Genomic DNA, 17,110 nt, shown 5'->3' with positions numbered 1-17,110 from the left:
TCACCTTCCCCCCAGGCTAGGAGATTCATGACCACCAAACCTAACAGGAGGATATGTATATGTGTGTGTGTGTGTGTGTGTCAGGGGGGAAGTGGTTGGGCCTCCTTTCTGAGGGGGACGGAGGCATCCATCTGCCAACCTGACATGGCGTGCTGCCTGGCTGGAGCCCACATCTGAGACATTATGGAAAGGTTGCCGAGGCTCCTCCGTCCCCTTGACTACTATCCTATGCTTCTCATCCACGTGGGCACTGATGACCCTAAGCAGATCAGAAGTGACTACATGGCTCTGGGAGCAAGGGTGAAGGAGTCGGGGGCACAGGTGATATTCTTGTCCATTCTTCTGGTTGAGTGTAAGAGCCCAGACAGGGATACACACATCCTGGAGATGAATGCATGGCTGCACAGATGGTGTTGACAGGAAGGCTTTGGTTTCCTTGATCATCGGAAGCTGTTCCAGGAAGGAGGACTGCTGGGAAGAGATGGGGTCCATATGACCCAGAAGGGAAAGGGCATCTTTGGACACTGACTCACCATCCTAGGGAGGAGGGCTTTAAACTACATTTAAAGAAGGCAAGTGTAGGGATATTAAAGAAGGTACTAACAGTGATTCCCCCAAGTGACAGTGACCCCCTCCCCCATAATTTGTCCCCCACACTTTAAAATCCAACAGTTTCACCAAGTACAAAAATCTCTTGGGTCTTCTGTTAAAACTTGTAAGCTACTGTCTGTAGAAACCATTGATTGTATCTGTCCTGTGAAAGATACTTTATCATTATGTAAAACTTACAAACAAGTTAATTGACTTTGTTCTTGAAGTAACTGATACAATGTAAACAAACGCTATAAGCCCTTAAGTGACTTTTACTTCATTGTAACAGCAACGGCTCCTAGGAACAGACCCCCACCCTCTGTGATTAAAGGGCCGGGAGTCTCAAATGAATTAGCACACACTCCGAAAGTGGTGGAGACAGTAAATTAAAATATGGTTAAGATATGGAATGTATGTTGATGAATGCTTGATGTACATGAATGGTTAGGGAGGTGCCAGCCTAGAAAGGGAGTATCCATCGGCCGAAGAATGTGTCAAGTAGGACCACCAGACAACTCCCCCCCCCCCCCCCCCCGGAGGGTAAACTGGGATCCACCCCATCACCTGGAAGGATGAGAAACACAAACTTTGGACAGTGTGGAGCCACCAGGAATGTGCCACTTTGGACAGGAATGTGCCATCTGCTGATTGAGTCAGCAACAGCAGGATGAAACAGCTCCCCTAGACTAACATAGGAATTAATTCCTATAAGAATGGACTCTAAAGACTGATGACGTTGAGTCTCTGGTTCTGCTGCCAACCTCCAGGAGCATCAGGTGCATCTGACACAGACTCGGCTCCATCCTCATGACCAAGATACCTGGCCAGTAACTTGGCATGAGCAACTTCTAGGCTGGTAACTATAACACCTATACAGAACTTGAATGAATGATTGTGTGAATGAATGAATATATATATATGTGTGTGTGTGTGTGTGTGTGTAAGGAATAAGTAGTGATAGGAATAAGTGGTCAAACAACGTTGTTTACTTTTATCTTTTGCTTTATCATTATATTTACAATAAATGTGGCATCTTTGCCTTATCCCTCTTAATAAGATCCTGCTGGCTTTTATTCTATTGGTATAACACAAGTGACAAAAGCCCACGGATAGATATAAAAGAGGTGATCTTAACAGAGGTCTATGTGTTGGGGGGTGGGGAATCAAAAATTACAATAGGGTCATAGGAGCAACAAGAGGGAAAAAATGCGGGAGTCCACTCAACATCTTAGATGTCTGTACACAAATTCAAGGAGTATAGGCAGGAAGAAACATACGTTAATTATGACATAATTGGCATCATTGAGATTTGGTGGGATAAACAGCTTTCCTTTTTTCCCTGCACATCCTTCCTGAGCAGTTAGGGTTGCATTATATCTCAAGAATATTTATACTTGTTGTGAGGTCCAGAAGGAGGTGAGAGGCAGACCAGATGAAAGTCTCTGGGTGAAGATAAAAGTGGAAAAAACATGGGTGAAGTGAACTGATGGTGCGGGTCTAATACAGATCACCTGATGAGAAGAAGGAGATGGTTGAGGCATTTCTAGAACAAACAACAGAAATATCCAAAACACAAGACCTGGTAGTAATGGGGAACTTTAACCACCTAAACATCGGTTGGAAAAGTAATATGGCAAAACACAAAATGCCCAATAATTTCTTGGAATGTATTGGGGACAACATCTTGTTTCAGAAGGTAGAGGAAGTAATGAAGGGGAACAGCCATTTTAGACTTGATGCGGACCAACAGGTAGGTATTGATTGTGAATCTGAAAGTTGAAGGCAATTTGGTGAAAGCGACCATGAAAAAATAGATTTCCTTAGAAAGGAAGGAGAGCTGCAGAATGAGGACAATGGACTTCAAAAAAGCTGACTAACAAATTCAGAGAATGGGTAGGTAAGGTCCCATGGGAAGAAAATGTAAAGAGAAAAAAGGTATTCAGGAAAGCTGGCCGTTTCTCAAGGAGACAATATTAAAGGCGCAACAGCAAACTATCTCTATGTGAAGGAAAGATAGGAAAAATAGTAAGAGGCCAATATGGCTCCATCTGGAGCTCTTTAATGACGTGACAATCAAAAAAGAATTCTACAAAAAGTGGAAACGTGGACTAATTGCTAAGGAGAAGTACAGAAGAGTAGCACAAGCATATAGGGACAAAATCAGAAAGGTTAAGGCACAAAATAAGCTATACCTACCAAGGGACACAAAAGTCAATAAGAAGAGTTTCTATACATTATGAGCAAGAAAAAGTTGAAGTAAAGTGTAGGTTACTTAGGCTATCTCCTCACTACTGGGGGGGGGGGTGTCGATTTAAGATACGCAAATTCAGCTACGCGAATAGCGTAGCTGAATTCGACGTATCGGAGCCGACTTGCCCCACTGTGAGGAGATTAATTGTTTGATTAATTTCATAGGAGATTAATTGTTTTGTTTTGTTTTTTAAAGATCTGACATACATATGGAGTTATTCCACGTGTAGCAGTTTTGGATATTTTATTAGAAACAGAGGTGTTCCCTCATCTTTTTTCTCTATATTCTATTTTAAAAGTATATTTTAACACCTGCCCCAGAAAAATACATTAAAAAAAAAAATTCTATTGCTACTGGAAATTGGAAGCATCTGCCCCTTTAATCAACCACAACTTGATTATAAATTTTAGCAAATGTGTTAGCTATGGAAAAAACCTGATAATAATCTGGTTCCATTCTACCAAAGGTAACTCCATAAGGCTGTTATCTGCATTTTTAGGACAGTTTGCTGAAACGTTATATCAGCATTGAAGTCCCAGGTATCATCAAACACTGTCTGTCTGTACATATATTTTCCTATCAATTAATTTTAAAAACTTGGCATGTAGTGTTCCAGTTCCACAGCCATGATGCTGCTTTCCCCAGGATCTTTGAGTGAATGCCCCCATTGCTGTTCAGAAATGATGCCAGATTGTCAATTTTGGTCATAATCATCCCTTCATTCATCATGATGTAAAAGTGCTTTAAGGCTGGAGCATTCACAAATTAGTTCCAACTGAATGTGGCAAATGATTAGCATGCTGGGAAACCAGATAACCGATATCTGGGGTAGGCACAGAACTGCATGAAAAGCATCTGAAGCTATTACTGCTCTTTTGGAGGGCATGTCCTGGAGAGATACCTTTGACCCAGACTTCTGGGCATGGAAGCCTTTTTTATTTAAGTTTTGTGGAACTACTTAGAGGTTGAAAATATTTTTTAAAATGTTATTAAGTTAGATGACACCCCATCCTTAGACCCCCTCCCCCCAACCTGGGGACAAATCTTGTACTGCCTAACATTTTTTTTGTTTGGGGGCGGGGGAGGGGAAGAGAAGCAAGGGGGAAAATGCTTTGAGCCCAGTTCTAAGTCCAAAATATACTTCTGAGCAATTTGGTTCATCTGCTCCCCTTTGCTTATCTCCTACAACCAGGCAAGAGTTGTTTTCTTCATCCCAAATGATTGCTGCATATTGGCCAGGATCAGTCACAAGGAGGTGGCCCCACGTCCTTCTCCTCCCCGCCCTCTACTATAATGCACAGACTCAAACCTTGGAAGTACAGGCATGGTTCAGGTGTGAATGTGTAATGTGGAAATTTGCACATGATGTGAGTTAAGAGGGTCCCACCTGTCTTTCTCTGAGCTCAATTGCTGTGGTACACATCATCCCGTGTGTTCCTCCTTCCACACTGCAGAATCAGCTCCAATTATCTCACTTTTATATATGCGTGTATATATATATATATATATAAAAATTACACTCCAGTCACAAGCAAATATTGCACAAATGGCTGGAGCTAGATTATAGATAATTATATAGATAATACTTTATATCATTTGAAAGTTGGGATTTAAGCCTTCAAATAATATAACTATTACTGTAGCAATTTTGTTATAGTAGCCACTAATGTTAGAATTCAAGTGAAAAAAGCAGGCCAGTAATTGGACTGATGTGATTTCAAAGTCCAATACTTGGCAACTCGCTAGTGTTAATAACAAATGTTATAATCACTGGAAAGCTAGTATTATAGCTCTCCAATGGTATATAATTAATTTAGTTTTAATAATATCTGTGACACTTAAAGATTAAAAATACATTTGTTTCTAACTGTGATGGCTATAAGATAACCAATCACAAAACTATCACTGCGTTTTTTAAACCAGCAGTAAATTTTTTGGCACTGCTCTAAAAGCGAGTAGAGCACATTCTGGGCTTTGGACCAGGATGATTTTCAATCCTTGTATTGAAATGGACTGGAAAATAGAATGAGAGTATAGGGCTACTAAAAAGCAGCAGCTGTTCTGGGAAGCAAGAACAGGACATTTAATTTTTCTGCTGATTTTGCACTACAGAGATCAGAACTGGTAAATGGAAGCTTTTCTTACTGCTTGGTTCTGTAAAATGAAGAGAAGCACAATTTCAGCTTCCCTGAAGGTACTGCACATGCATATTAGAAAGAGAAGCCTTTTCCTTACAGCGTAGGTTAAAGGGACACCATAAACTATTTTAATTAGAAGTTCAAAACATTTTCAAACACTACACATGGAGGAGTACCCATGCCAATTTTTGTGGATTTGCAGTAACATTTTCTGATTTAGAAACAATTCTCTCTTCTGTTGAGGTGTAAAAGACCCACACAAACAACAGGAGAAGCTAACTGACTAAAACAATGAAAGTGACTATCTACAGAATGCTGTCAAATGCACAAAACAAACTATTTTTCTCTCCAGTCTTTCTATTATAGAAATCTTAGGTTCAAATGGACAGAATAGTAGGTAAAAAACAACAACATTTCAGACAAGAGGTGGCATTTTAAATTGACAATGTCCCTCAATTAAAATAAACAAAACAGAGATTCCTCCCCCTTCCGCCCCAACAACTGTATTAAATTCATAGTCATTGAGATATAAGAAACATGGAACCTCCACAATGCCACCTCTACACAATCACTTTTCTGATTAGAAGCACACTTTAAAGATCAACAGAGAAGAGTCATTGTTCACAAACACAAGAAGTACACAAATTTATCATTGCTGATCCTTACATTTTCTTGTTGCTACATCAGCATTGTTTGCAATAGTAATAAGTGTGTCATGCCGGAGTAAAAAGATAAGTGCTTTTTCTTTGCTGTTGATGTTTTGGTTGCAGTTCAGAAATGTCAGATGCTTAACAGATATTAGTCCAGTATCTTCTAATGCAGTTCAGTTCCCCTAGCACCATCTGACCCTAAAACTGGTGCATCCTGCCCTAAAAAATTCACTCTGAAGGAATAAGTTTTTATGATACTTCCTCTATCTGTTGCTAACAAAGCAGGGGAAAGGGGTCGTGGCTGAGATGCTCCTACATCGCTTTGATTCCCAGTTGCGGTTACACCCTCTTGGAGCTGTTAGCAGCTGGTGTAAATTAGAGAAGGCCTCTGAGAAAGGGACCAGAGTTGCACATAGTGTCAGCAGCATCAGGGCAGTAGCATGGTCAGTTTTCAGCTGTCTTACACACACCCATCCCCACCCCGCCCCCTGCAGTGTATGTAGTTAGACAAGAGCAGAGGGGCTGACTCTCAGTGTTAAAACAGTAACTATAGTTACATTACCTGCTGTTTATGTATATCTGTGGCTACGGTGTCCCACCAGAGGCGAAAGAATTCCTGCTCCACAGCAATAAATTTGCGTTGCTTTCCTTTCATTAGTTCTTCTACAACAGAAGTATAAACATTGGCTGCATAGGCATGCATGCTTTCCTGCAAGGCAATTGAAAAAAGTATAATGTTGCACTTTTAAAAAGACATATTTCACACCTATTGAATTAAACTGCCTGTTTAAAATACATTTGGCTAGGCCAGCTAGAAGGCAATGTTGGTCCAGTGGTTAGAATGTTCATTTGGGATTTGGAAGATCTGGATTCAATTTTCTGTTCCATCATAAGCTTTCCATGTGACCTTGGGTAAGTCACTTAGGGCGCGTCAACACATTGCCAGCAAAGCCCACAATAGTGGCATAGTTTAGAGTGCACCACGCTAGAAGGCTCTACAACTACCTACTGGCATGTTCTAAAAGGTACCTAGTTCGCTTTGATGCAGTCCCATCTCAAACAGGACAGCGTTAACACGAGTTAGGTCTCTTTAGAGTGTGCCAGCAGGATCTCTATGGAGCAGTTAGAGTGCAACATGTTAGAATGCTCTACAAATCACACTCCTCTAGTGTTCTTTGCCGGCGCCATGTAGAAAATTACACAGAGACATGGAACTCTATTCTGCACACTATATTTTGGCAAAACTCCCATTGTCTTCAATGCTGCTGTAAGGTGTACAGGACAGAATCCATAATATTATATTACGTAGACTGTGGATCAAATGCTATCCTCATATAGACAAGCATAATTCCCCTTAAAGTCAACTGCATTCTATGGGTGTGTTCAAAGTTAGAATTCAGCATCAAGGGTAAAATTTCCAGAACACAAAAAAACTTCCTATTTTCATACAATAAATTATGTTATTTTTCATGCTGTGAATGTGAACAATGAAAGGTCCAAAAGATATTGTCAATCAGAAGTGACATGTAATAACAAAGCAAACTTTGAAGAAACAATACATAGAATTTAGGACATCAGTGTCCCACAGAGAATTATGTTTAGGTTTCACTTTATTAGAGAAGCACTTGAAAGGATCTATAGATATTCTCTATGGTTTTTGACCAAAGGAATCATTGATGCTCATGATTTAATAATAGAGGAGCTGAAGCCTCAAGCAATTTTGTCTTAGAAATTGATAATTAAAGTTTCATTTCTTTTGGAGGAATCTTCACCTACTGACAGATCCAAAATACAAAGTGCTTCTGTGTTCTTCCATGCTGTTACTGGGTATGAGTTGAGATACTAAAGGAATAATTCAGTAACCTTGTTTAAAAAAATAAAATAAAATAACAGCAGTGATTCCCCATCATGCTATCAGAAGAAAAGCTCCCAGAAAAAATTCTGATTCCTTGCCTATCTAGTATGTAAAGTGTCTGAAACATCATTCGTATAACTAAAGGGATCTATATAACTAACTGAGACAGTATTTAGAAAAGAAGACATGAAAGCCATTAAGGAGCTGTTTGATTTATTTTGCTTAGTATCTCATTTATTTAGCTGAAACTATTTTGTTAACTTCCTTCTACACTGCTAGGCTCCAACACCTCCTCAATCTCTCTTTCTAGTATGCTTCCCTCATCCCCTTATAACTCCTGTAAAAGAATCATACAAGAATATTAAAATAATAATAATCACAATTTCTCATCTGGCTGACCCATCAACAACAATCCCAGCACATGGAATCGTTGAATGATGAAAGTGTAGCTCCAGACATACTCCAGAAATGTTTTCTTCTTCTTAAAAATTGCATCAGGAATGTCTTCTCAAATAAATACACAAACAAAATCAAAGAGTCATGTATACACATTTCTAAATTAATCATGCCCTCTCCATAACTTTCCTGACTCAAATATAATGTGAATGATCTAAGTGAATCAATATGAGCAGGTATTCACTATGGATTCATTATGATTTTCGCAGGCTAATTCTTGCACGTCTAGCTTGCAGGACGGAAAACCAACCAAACCCCAGAAAAACAAACAAAACCCTGTAAACATTATTTAAATCCTTGGCTTCACTCTGTAGGTCCTGAAACCTAAGTTTTACCTAGGGCCCTTTGTTTTCAGTTTTTACCAATTAAAAAAAAAAAAAAATCCAGGGTTTTACAAAAGCTATTATTCATTTTTTAACCTATTTTCACCCCAATTTTAGATAATGAAAATATGATTGTTAAGCTGTTAAAATAAAGCAATGTAGTGGAAGATTGTATACAACACGTGCATATGTGTACATACTGGTAATGTACAGTTCATTAAATAAATCACTGCTTTTACATTCAATACTCTTCCTTTTCTCTGTTGCATTTTTTCTGTCCTCCCATCTCCCAATATTAACTGATATTTACCCAAAAATGTTAATTTAGTGCATCTATTTTCACTCATTTTTAATTTCCTGGGAAATTTTAATTTAAACAAAATAAAAAATGAAAATGAAGGGCCTTGACTATACCCATTGTGCAGTAACTTCCAAATGCTGTCATCATTAGGGCATGTCTACAGACAGAAGTTGCTCCAGTTTAACTGAAGGTTACTGAATGGAGATACTACATTGGTTTAAACCTGACTAAATGGAAAATGTGGCTTCCCAGCCTTGTCTACTCCAGAGTTCCCACTGTTGCTATCACTGGTGGAAGTACACAACCACACTGCCATCCTCTGGCTGGGCCTGGAGCATTTACCCGAACTGTGCTCTTTCCCTGTACAAATCTCAGTCTACACAACAAGACAGAACTATCCTTGAAGCAGGTGTGGGCATAAGAGGAGAATACTGTATCTCAGCTAAACTTCTGTTACATGGTTCGTTTTGTTTTGCAGACAGGACCTTAGAGAATGTAGAGCAGTGGTTCTCAAACTTTTGTACTGGTGACCCCTTTCACATAGCAAGCCTCTGAGTGCGACCCCCTTTATAAATTAAAAACACTTTTTAATATGTTTAACACCATTATAAATGCTGGAAGCAAAAGGAGGCTTGGGGTGAAGGCTAAGTGCTCGTGACCCCGAGGGTCCCGACCCATAGTTTGAGAATCCCTGATAGAGTTATGGTAGGGCCTAATTCTATGTCCATCGAGCACCCCAAACGCGCACGGAGGAAAAGATCCCGCCTGTAGCTTACAACAGTGGGAAAAAAGCAGAAGTGAAGCCTCCCATCGGAGCCAGTTACAGAACTAATTTGCCTTAGGATCACTGCCCTGCTTTTGAAACTACTTTGTCACTGCTGGGGGAGGCATGGGGAGAGGAAACACAAACAGGGCAACACCTCCCATAAAAGTAGTAATCAGATGGATGGGTGAATAAACAAACAAAGAGCCAGGACGGAAACCTCACTGGGCTCATGCAAACACGGGGGCACCAACCGGGTGCCGATAGGAGATTTATCTCCGGGTGGCTGATCTGACCCCCCTGGATTCCCTGCAGGCACTCAAGTAAGCACAGAGAGAAGCAGAAGAGTGAACCGAAAGCACAGACAATACTGGAGGGAGCTACCTGCACTGTGTAAACCCAGCCAACGTCCATGTGGCTGTGAGCGACCACAAACGCCTTCAGCTCCCCCAGGCAAGCCGCCCGCGTGATCAGGCTGAGGACCGCCAGCAGGAGATACATTGTGCGCCGCACACCCGGTGCAACAATCAGCTGGGAACCGCCTGCAACATTGCAGCGGCTACTACAGCCCGACTTCCGCACCCACCCTGCGCCGCAGCACTACGGCAAGCTACACAGGGCCACAGCCTGTGCTCCTCCCGCCCCCAGCATGCAACCACGCCTCCCCCAGGATGCCGTGGGGCATGGGAGCGGGGGCCTCTAGCGCTGTTATCTGAGTGGTAAGTAAAAGCAAACCACGCAGCGGGGAGAAGAGTCGGGGATCGTAGCATTCAAAGCTGGAAAATACCTACCCGCTCAGCAACATCAAGGAGATTTCAAAGAGTGATCAAAATTTTTACATGACTCCCTGAAACACAGCAAGAGACTTTATCGCCAGAGGGAGCTGCTTTTTAAAACGTGCCATACAATTAAACGAAAACAAGGCAGCCGCCTCCTTCCAAATGAGGAAGGTTTTGGCAAGTCTAGTAATATTTACAAGGGAGACAATGATGTCCCATATTTTGCATTGTTGTACTTGTAGAGCACCCTCTGTATGCTCCGCACTGTACAGACATGGAGTTTTACAAATATTAAACCATTTTCTAAATTGCAGCTATGTGCAAGAAACTGCCCATCCAAAACTGCAGAACTGAGTAGCTCTTATTATATATTGTTGGCAAATGTGATATTAATTTTCAGAGACTTAAATATTCAGACAAACTTTCTTTCATAATCTCAAACAATTTATAACTTTTCTTTTAAAAAACCTTCTTCATGAAATTTGTTTCTGAATGGCTGATGGCTCAAAACTGTTAAAGGGCTCTAAAGTCCAGACTCCAAGACTTGAAATTTTCTACATTTCCAATCAAAATTAAGTTTTATTTTACACTATGGACCCACTCCTGCTCCATTAAAAACAATGATAGTTTTATATAAGCAAGATCACACCCTATGGTCCTAGGTTTGTGTTGTGAATTGCATAGGCAGAGTCCTGATTCTGTCTGGTGCCCCACTGACACCAATGGGAAAGATAGAGCACATCATTCAGAGATGCTGCATGGGATTCGCACCCAAAGAGGCAGTGTTATACCAGTTTGGGGTGTGATATCATAAGCCCATGATTAATCAATATACAGACAGAGCACTGAGGACCAAAATAACGCCCTATTTCTGATAAGGCTTCTGGTTATCAAAATGCATAGGAGTGTTCCCCACAGTATCCTGGTCAAATTCTGCTTTGGGTAAATTATGTCTACCTAAAATTCACCTTATAATTTCTGATGGACAAGCTAAAACATTTCAGACTGTTTTCTGATCTCATTTACACTAATGCAAAACTGAAGTAACAGTTGAAATTGGTGCTTAGATGCCAAGGTCATAGGTATGTTATATGTACCTGAGGTCTTGTTTACATACAGTTTGTGCACCAATTTAACAAAACTGGATTAGAAACTGATTTAGTTACCTCAGTGCTATCGTATGTTAGCCACGCCCACCATCAAGAGTCCACACTGCAGAGCTGCTCGCACCCATACCCAGTGTATTTGTGTCCATGCTGGCACTGCAGTTATATCTGTTTCATGCTATGATTTCTGGGTGTGTATCCTTAGTGCCTCACTACCTGGAGCAGCTCTAGGAATTGGTTTGTGGTGTGTTGTGGGAGAACTTGTCTATCTTCCCCAGACCCTCTGTAGGTCAAATGTTAATATAATGTAATATAATTACACATCTTATGTCTGAGTTTGGTTAAAATCCTTTCCCTGAGTAACTGACATATGTGAACTATTCTAAGTAATTTGTGTTTATATAGCATGTTCTGCACCAAACAGTCCCAAAATACTTTCATACTATACATATACACATATACCCACACAGAGAATTGCTCCAAAATAACAAAAGGCATGAATTAAAATTGAATTGTTATTTTGGTGGAAGCTCATATGTAGATCAGCCTTAATCCAAGACATCTGTATGGACAGATTTACTTCACTACAACTGACATCAGGTTCTGTCCCTTCTTAAAAAAGAGAAAAAAAATTGTGCAGTGTAAAACCCCAGATGAAGAGCCAGTAAGTTATGTGTATAGAGAGAGTTTGTAAAGTAGTTTGATGTTCTGAATGAAAAGCACTTTATCAATGTTAGGCAGTTTTATTGAGTTACACAGAGTGAGACTCATTTCTGCCACATTTCTGCTTAAATACACTTTCAGATAAGTTCTCTCAGAGTAGGGCCATTAATTTGCCAGCTAACGTGGTGGACTGTGAAATGACTTCTCCCAAAACACTATGAGAAAATAAAACTGCTGAAGTGTCAAGGTCGATTTTATTGGCTAGAATATTTTGCATGAAGTACAATCACGGTCTACAGGTATTTTGTAGATGGAGTCAATAGTACTGAAAGTAGCTGGATGAAGTTTAGGCTTGAAACAGCTGCAAAAATTTCCTCTCTCCTCTTAATCATCAACATACCTTTCTTCATTAACCTTTTCAGTTCCCAGAAAACAAGTGAATATCCAGCAAATGTGGCCCAGGGACATACAATGTCTAAATGCATTAATATTGCTGACTATACTTCAATAGGCATTATAACCCTGGGTGATTTGGGTTATTGTCACAGGAGGGGTTAAACACAGGCATTTTGATTTATTTCTAAAAGTAGCTGAGGATTTCTGGAAAATACATTGCTTTCATCTTAAACCTACTACACATATTTATTTCTGAATGGCTAAGTCCTTTCCCTACGTTTTCACAAGGGCCCAAATATTCCATTATCTTGTGTGGAACAGAATAAGTGGGGAGAGAAATTTGAGTGGAAAATAATTTGGGTGGGACAAGGGAATTAGTCAAATTATGCAGTGGTCAGTGCAAATGCACAAAAAACTCCCAGTGCCAGAAGACCACGTAGAACGGCGGATAGGAAAATGGGCATGGCAAGCTGGGTGAGACTAAGCATGGCAAGCAGAAAATGTACAGAAGAAAATGCTTATTCCAAGCCACATAAACTGCCACACAACTGGCAAAAACTAGAGGCGAGCCCAGTGTGATTATGCCACAACAGGGCAAGCTTGATACTTTTTTCTGTGGCTGGCCTTCAGTCCAGGGCTGATAATACTCTCTCTCTACTGTATGTTTGTGATTTTTATCATTTGCCCATGCAAAGAACACTGGTCTCACCATACTTCCATAAAAAATGAGGGCCTCTGACATATGATCACGTAGAAAGGCGAGAATACTTCAGCAAGATGCTGCTGCCAGCTGTAAACTAATAACTCAGAAACTTAGTATTAAATCATATGCCAAAAATACCACCTGGTGAACAGAACATTTAATGTACATTTAATTCCCACCCAGAGTTGTTTTTAGTGTATGTGTATGCAGGAATATGGAAATTTACAGTGTGTGGTTTATTGTAATCTGACAATGGTCTCAGTGTACAAAAACATTCACATGCAACCAGCACGTGTGCATACATATATATGACAGTGGTAGATGCAGCACTTACTCATCGTAGTTGCTGAATGGCCCAAGTCTAGGAATGCTTTGAATGCTGCAGTAAAGTCAATTTTACCTGCAAATGGTAATGGTCTTGTTTTTCATAGTGATCATACATCATGTATGCATGAAGCCAGATAGGGGCTTGAACTGAAATCACACATCCCTTCTCCTTGATACTTAAGGGAGGCCCAGATTCATATCTGAACCTCACAGCTCAGGATTTTCTCTATGAAAACTGACAAGAATGGCAGGGTAATATCTTTTATTGGATTAACTTCTGCTGATGGAAGGGACATGTTTTTGAGCTTCACAGATCTCTTCCTCAAGTCTGGGGCAGGTAACCAGAGTACCCAAGCTAAATACAAGGTGAGATAATTTGCTAGCATCAGGGGTTCACATATGTTGTAGGAGACCATGGAGAATGAAGTGGGCAATTAACACCCCTGCAATCCTAGGACACAGGAGGGTAGCAGGCAGCAGGGTGTGAATGTAAGTCCCTAGGCTCCTCTTGTGCAGGTGTTGTGTGTCTATGAAGAATGCCTTGCCTACACTCATAGGCTGGAACTAGGGGTGCTACCGCACCCCCTGGCTTGAAGTGGTTCCCATCATATACAGGGTTTACAGTTTAGGTCAATGGCTCTCAGCACCCCCACTATACTAATTGTTCCAGCACCCCTGTCTACACTAGAGTGATTTGTCTTGACTTGATCACCAGTTAACTCCAGATAGGTAACCCTTCTGCACCTGGTAGTCTGGATGCTCCGCAAGCCTTTGTGCTTTTTACCTGGGGGGTCCTAGTAGGGAAGATGTTTGTGGCGTGCCCAGAATAACATTTTACTTGGCATCAATTAACTTCAGTTAAAAAACCTCATTAGTGAGGCCAGACCCAGAAACGGGCTTGAGGTAACTAAGGATGTTGGCTTCATGCCTGGGGCTGACACCCACCCACGCAGATCTCCCCCGCCCCGCACACGCAGGCTCTGACGGCCTGGTGGATGCTCCCCGCTTTGACACGCCCACGTCCACACACCTTGACACGGCCCCGCTTCCCCCCAGTACATTCCTGCGGCCCCCTCACCAGCATGCAGCCTCCGCCCCCTGGTGGTGTAGCCCCGTGCCCGGGCCAATTCCCCTCCCAAGCCCGGACTCCGCTCACACCTGTTGGGGCTGTTTTGCGGCCTCTCCGTGCCCAGTGCCGTGGGGAGGCTGCGCCGCCGCCGCCGCCTTCTCCGGGATCTCCGGGCGGAGCTTTCTCTGGGCGCCCCAAGTCAGCCTGCGCTGCCGGCAAGCACCACCCGCTCCGCCGGGAGAAGGAGGAGGCGCCCCGAGCGCTTGGCAGCGAGAGCAAAGCAAAGAGCAGTTCCGGGCGCCTCTCGGAGGGCAACACACATGTCCCAAAAGCAGGGTATTTGGAACCGTTCTCCCTTCCCCCAGGCACCTCTCAGCCATCTCTCCTCTTCCTCGATCCCTCCTTCCTCCCCTAACTCTCCCCCACCTGCTCCCCTTTCTCTGTTCCCTCCCGCTCACTCCTTTCTCCTGTCCTCCTCACCAGCCTTCCTCCCCTCGGCCTTCTGTGGGGGAGCATTAAGGTGTGAGCTGCACAGTTATTGACTGTAGCTTTGCTTGTTTGACTAGTTGGCTGCCCCCCTGGCGAGGATGCAGTTGATTGGTGCCTGTATCAGCTCAATGGAACGGCACAGTTTGAAGTCTCCGAAGGTAAGCGATGCTTGAACAGATGATGTTTGGTCTTTGCAAAAAGCCCTGCCCTACAACAACAGAGCTCTTTGGGCATGTGTATCCTATGTAATTGACTTAAACTCAGCCATGTCTAGATGAGGGGAACCCTGCTGTAATGATGGAGAAAGAGGCAACCTAAGAGCTGTGGGCTGGTTTGGAAAGATGTGAGGTGTACATTTCTGAATGTGTCACACAGAGATATGGAGAAATGTTACTGTTCTTGGCTAGCCGTGGGTGGATTCTAACATTTTGCATTGTTGGAATACATAAAGGCCTTGGAAAATGTTTCAACTCTTTTTGTTTTGTTAGGGAGCATCTGGTTTGGTAACTAAGGGTCCAGCTTGTCATCCTTTATTGACTGGACTAACCCTTGAAATTAGTAGACTACTGACTTGAATGAGGCCTTGCAATATCTGGTTGTAATATTTTAATTTTTCTTTTCAACACTGAAAGAGGAATTGGAGGTAACCTGGAATGTATTTGTTTATGGTACGAGTGACCGAATACGGAATAGCCTCTCTTTTTGTGTAAGAAGAAATAATTTTATTACATATGATTTTGAATATGCAAAAATGTAAAAACAGAACAAATGTCAGCCTGTATGATACAATCTGTTTTATTATATGCTACTAAGGAGCATGTTTCAGTGGTACCATTGATTTTTCAGTGGTATGTGAATTATATGGAATAAGGGCCTTAACATGATGATTTGTTGCATTTGTGGCATAGATTTCTTAGGATTCTGCATTTGCTGTCTGCATGACGGATCAGGAGTGATTTTTGCCTATATTTGGCTATTTGGATTTGCAAAGTGGATAAGCTTCCAGGTGGGATTTAGATTCAGCATTTTAGTAGTGAATTAAAATTTGGTAATGGCTGTGGGCTACATGTACTTTTCTCTGCTAAACTTATACCACCATAGCTTAAGTTCCACGGTATATTTTACAAGTTGGTTTTAGGTTTTTGTTTTGTATTTCTTGTGCTAGAAGTTGGTTAATCAGAAGATGATGTTATTCACAATAGATACAGTTTTTTTTTTGTGAACAGCTCAGCTGCCCAGATATGATAAAAAAAAAATATTTGGAGGTGGAAATGGTTGCTGGGAGGGAATGTAAACATAAGAAATAAGAGGGGACATATTGGTCAGACGAATGGTCCATCTAGTCCAATATCTTGTTTTCTGACAGTGGTCAGTGCAGATCATGCAGAGGGAATGAACAGAACAGGGCAATTATCAAGTGATCCATCCCCTGTCATCCAGTCCCAGCTTCTTGCAGTCAGAAGTTTAGGGACACCCGGAGCATGGGTTGCATCCTGACCATCTTCTCTAGTAGCAATTAATGGACCTATCCTCCATGAACTTATTTAATTCTTTTTTAAACCCAGTGATACTTTTGGCATTCACAATGTCCCCTGGCAATGAGTTCCACAGGTTGACTGTACATTGCGTAAAGAAGTACTTCCTTTTGTTTGTTTGCTGCCTATTAATTTTGTTGTGTGACCCTAGTTCTTGTGCTTTGGGAAGGGATAAATAACACTTCCTTATTCATTTTTCTCCACACCATTCATGATTTTATAGACCTCTATCATATTCCCCCCCTTAATTGTCTCTTTTCTTAGCTGAACAGTCCCAGTCTAATTACTTATTGTATGGAAGCTGTTCCATACCCCTAATCATTTTTGTTGCCCTTCTGTGTGCATTTCCCAATTTTAATGTATCTTTTTTTTGAGATGGGGTGATTAGAACTGCATGCAGTATTTGATGTGTGGGTGTACCATGGATTTATATAGAGGCATTAAGATATGTTTTGTCTTATTATATATCTTTTCCCCTAATGATTAGGCCCCTACCAAATTCATGGCCATGAAAAACACATCATGGACCATGAAATCTGTGCTCCCCTTGTGAAATCTGGTCTTTTGTGTGCTTTTACCCTATACTATACAGATTTCATGGGGGGGAGACCAGTGTATCTCAAATTGGGGGTCCTGACACAAAAGTGAGTTGCAGGGGGGTTGCAAGGTTATTTCAGGAGGGTCACGGTATTGCCATTCTTTCTTCTGCACTGCC

The 17,110-nt window shown here is 41.5% G+C and overlaps 2 protein-coding genes across 3 annotated transcripts in view; one reads left to right on the top strand and one right to left on the bottom strand.

The window, feature by feature from the left end:
- MAN2B2 (mannosidase alpha class 2B member 2) overlaps nucleotides 1-9,932 on the bottom strand; it is a 52,744-nt gene extending 42,812 nt beyond the window's left edge. For both annotated transcript variants that reach the window (XM_024204526.1, XM_024204527.1), the window contains exons 1-2: nucleotides 9,713-9,932; nucleotides 6,193-6,339 (exon numbers count right to left, since the gene is read on the bottom strand). In XM_024204526.1, coding sequence (XP_024060294.1) covers nucleotides 6,193-6,339; nucleotides 9,713-9,829 — 264 coding nt within the window. In that variant the 5' untranslated portion in view covers nucleotides 9,830-9,932. The remainder of the gene's footprint in view (nucleotides 1-6,192; nucleotides 6,340-9,712) is intronic.
- A 4,759-nt stretch (nucleotides 9,933-14,691) lies between these two features.
- The window catches only part of PPP2R2C (protein phosphatase 2 regulatory subunit Bgamma), a 277,274-nt gene continuing 274,855 nt past the window's right edge, over nucleotides 14,692-17,110 (top strand). Inside the window, exons 1-2 of the mRNA XM_024204522.2 lie at nucleotides 14,692-14,707; nucleotides 14,938-15,018. Of these exons, the coding sequence (XP_024060290.1) occupies nucleotides 14,692-14,707; nucleotides 14,938-15,018 (97 nt within the window). The remainder of the gene's footprint in view (nucleotides 14,708-14,937; nucleotides 15,019-17,110) is intronic.

The sequence above is a fragment of the Terrapene carolina genome, unplaced genomic scaffold (genome assembly GCF_002925995.2).
Source record: "Terrapene carolina triunguis isolate 2854851 unplaced genomic scaffold, T_m_triunguis-2.0 Scaffold66, whole genome shotgun sequence".
In the NCBI taxonomy this organism is placed as follows: Eukaryota; Metazoa; Chordata; order Testudines; family Emydidae; genus Terrapene; species Terrapene triunguis.
This window is presented reverse-complemented; position numbering and strand designations above follow the sequence as displayed.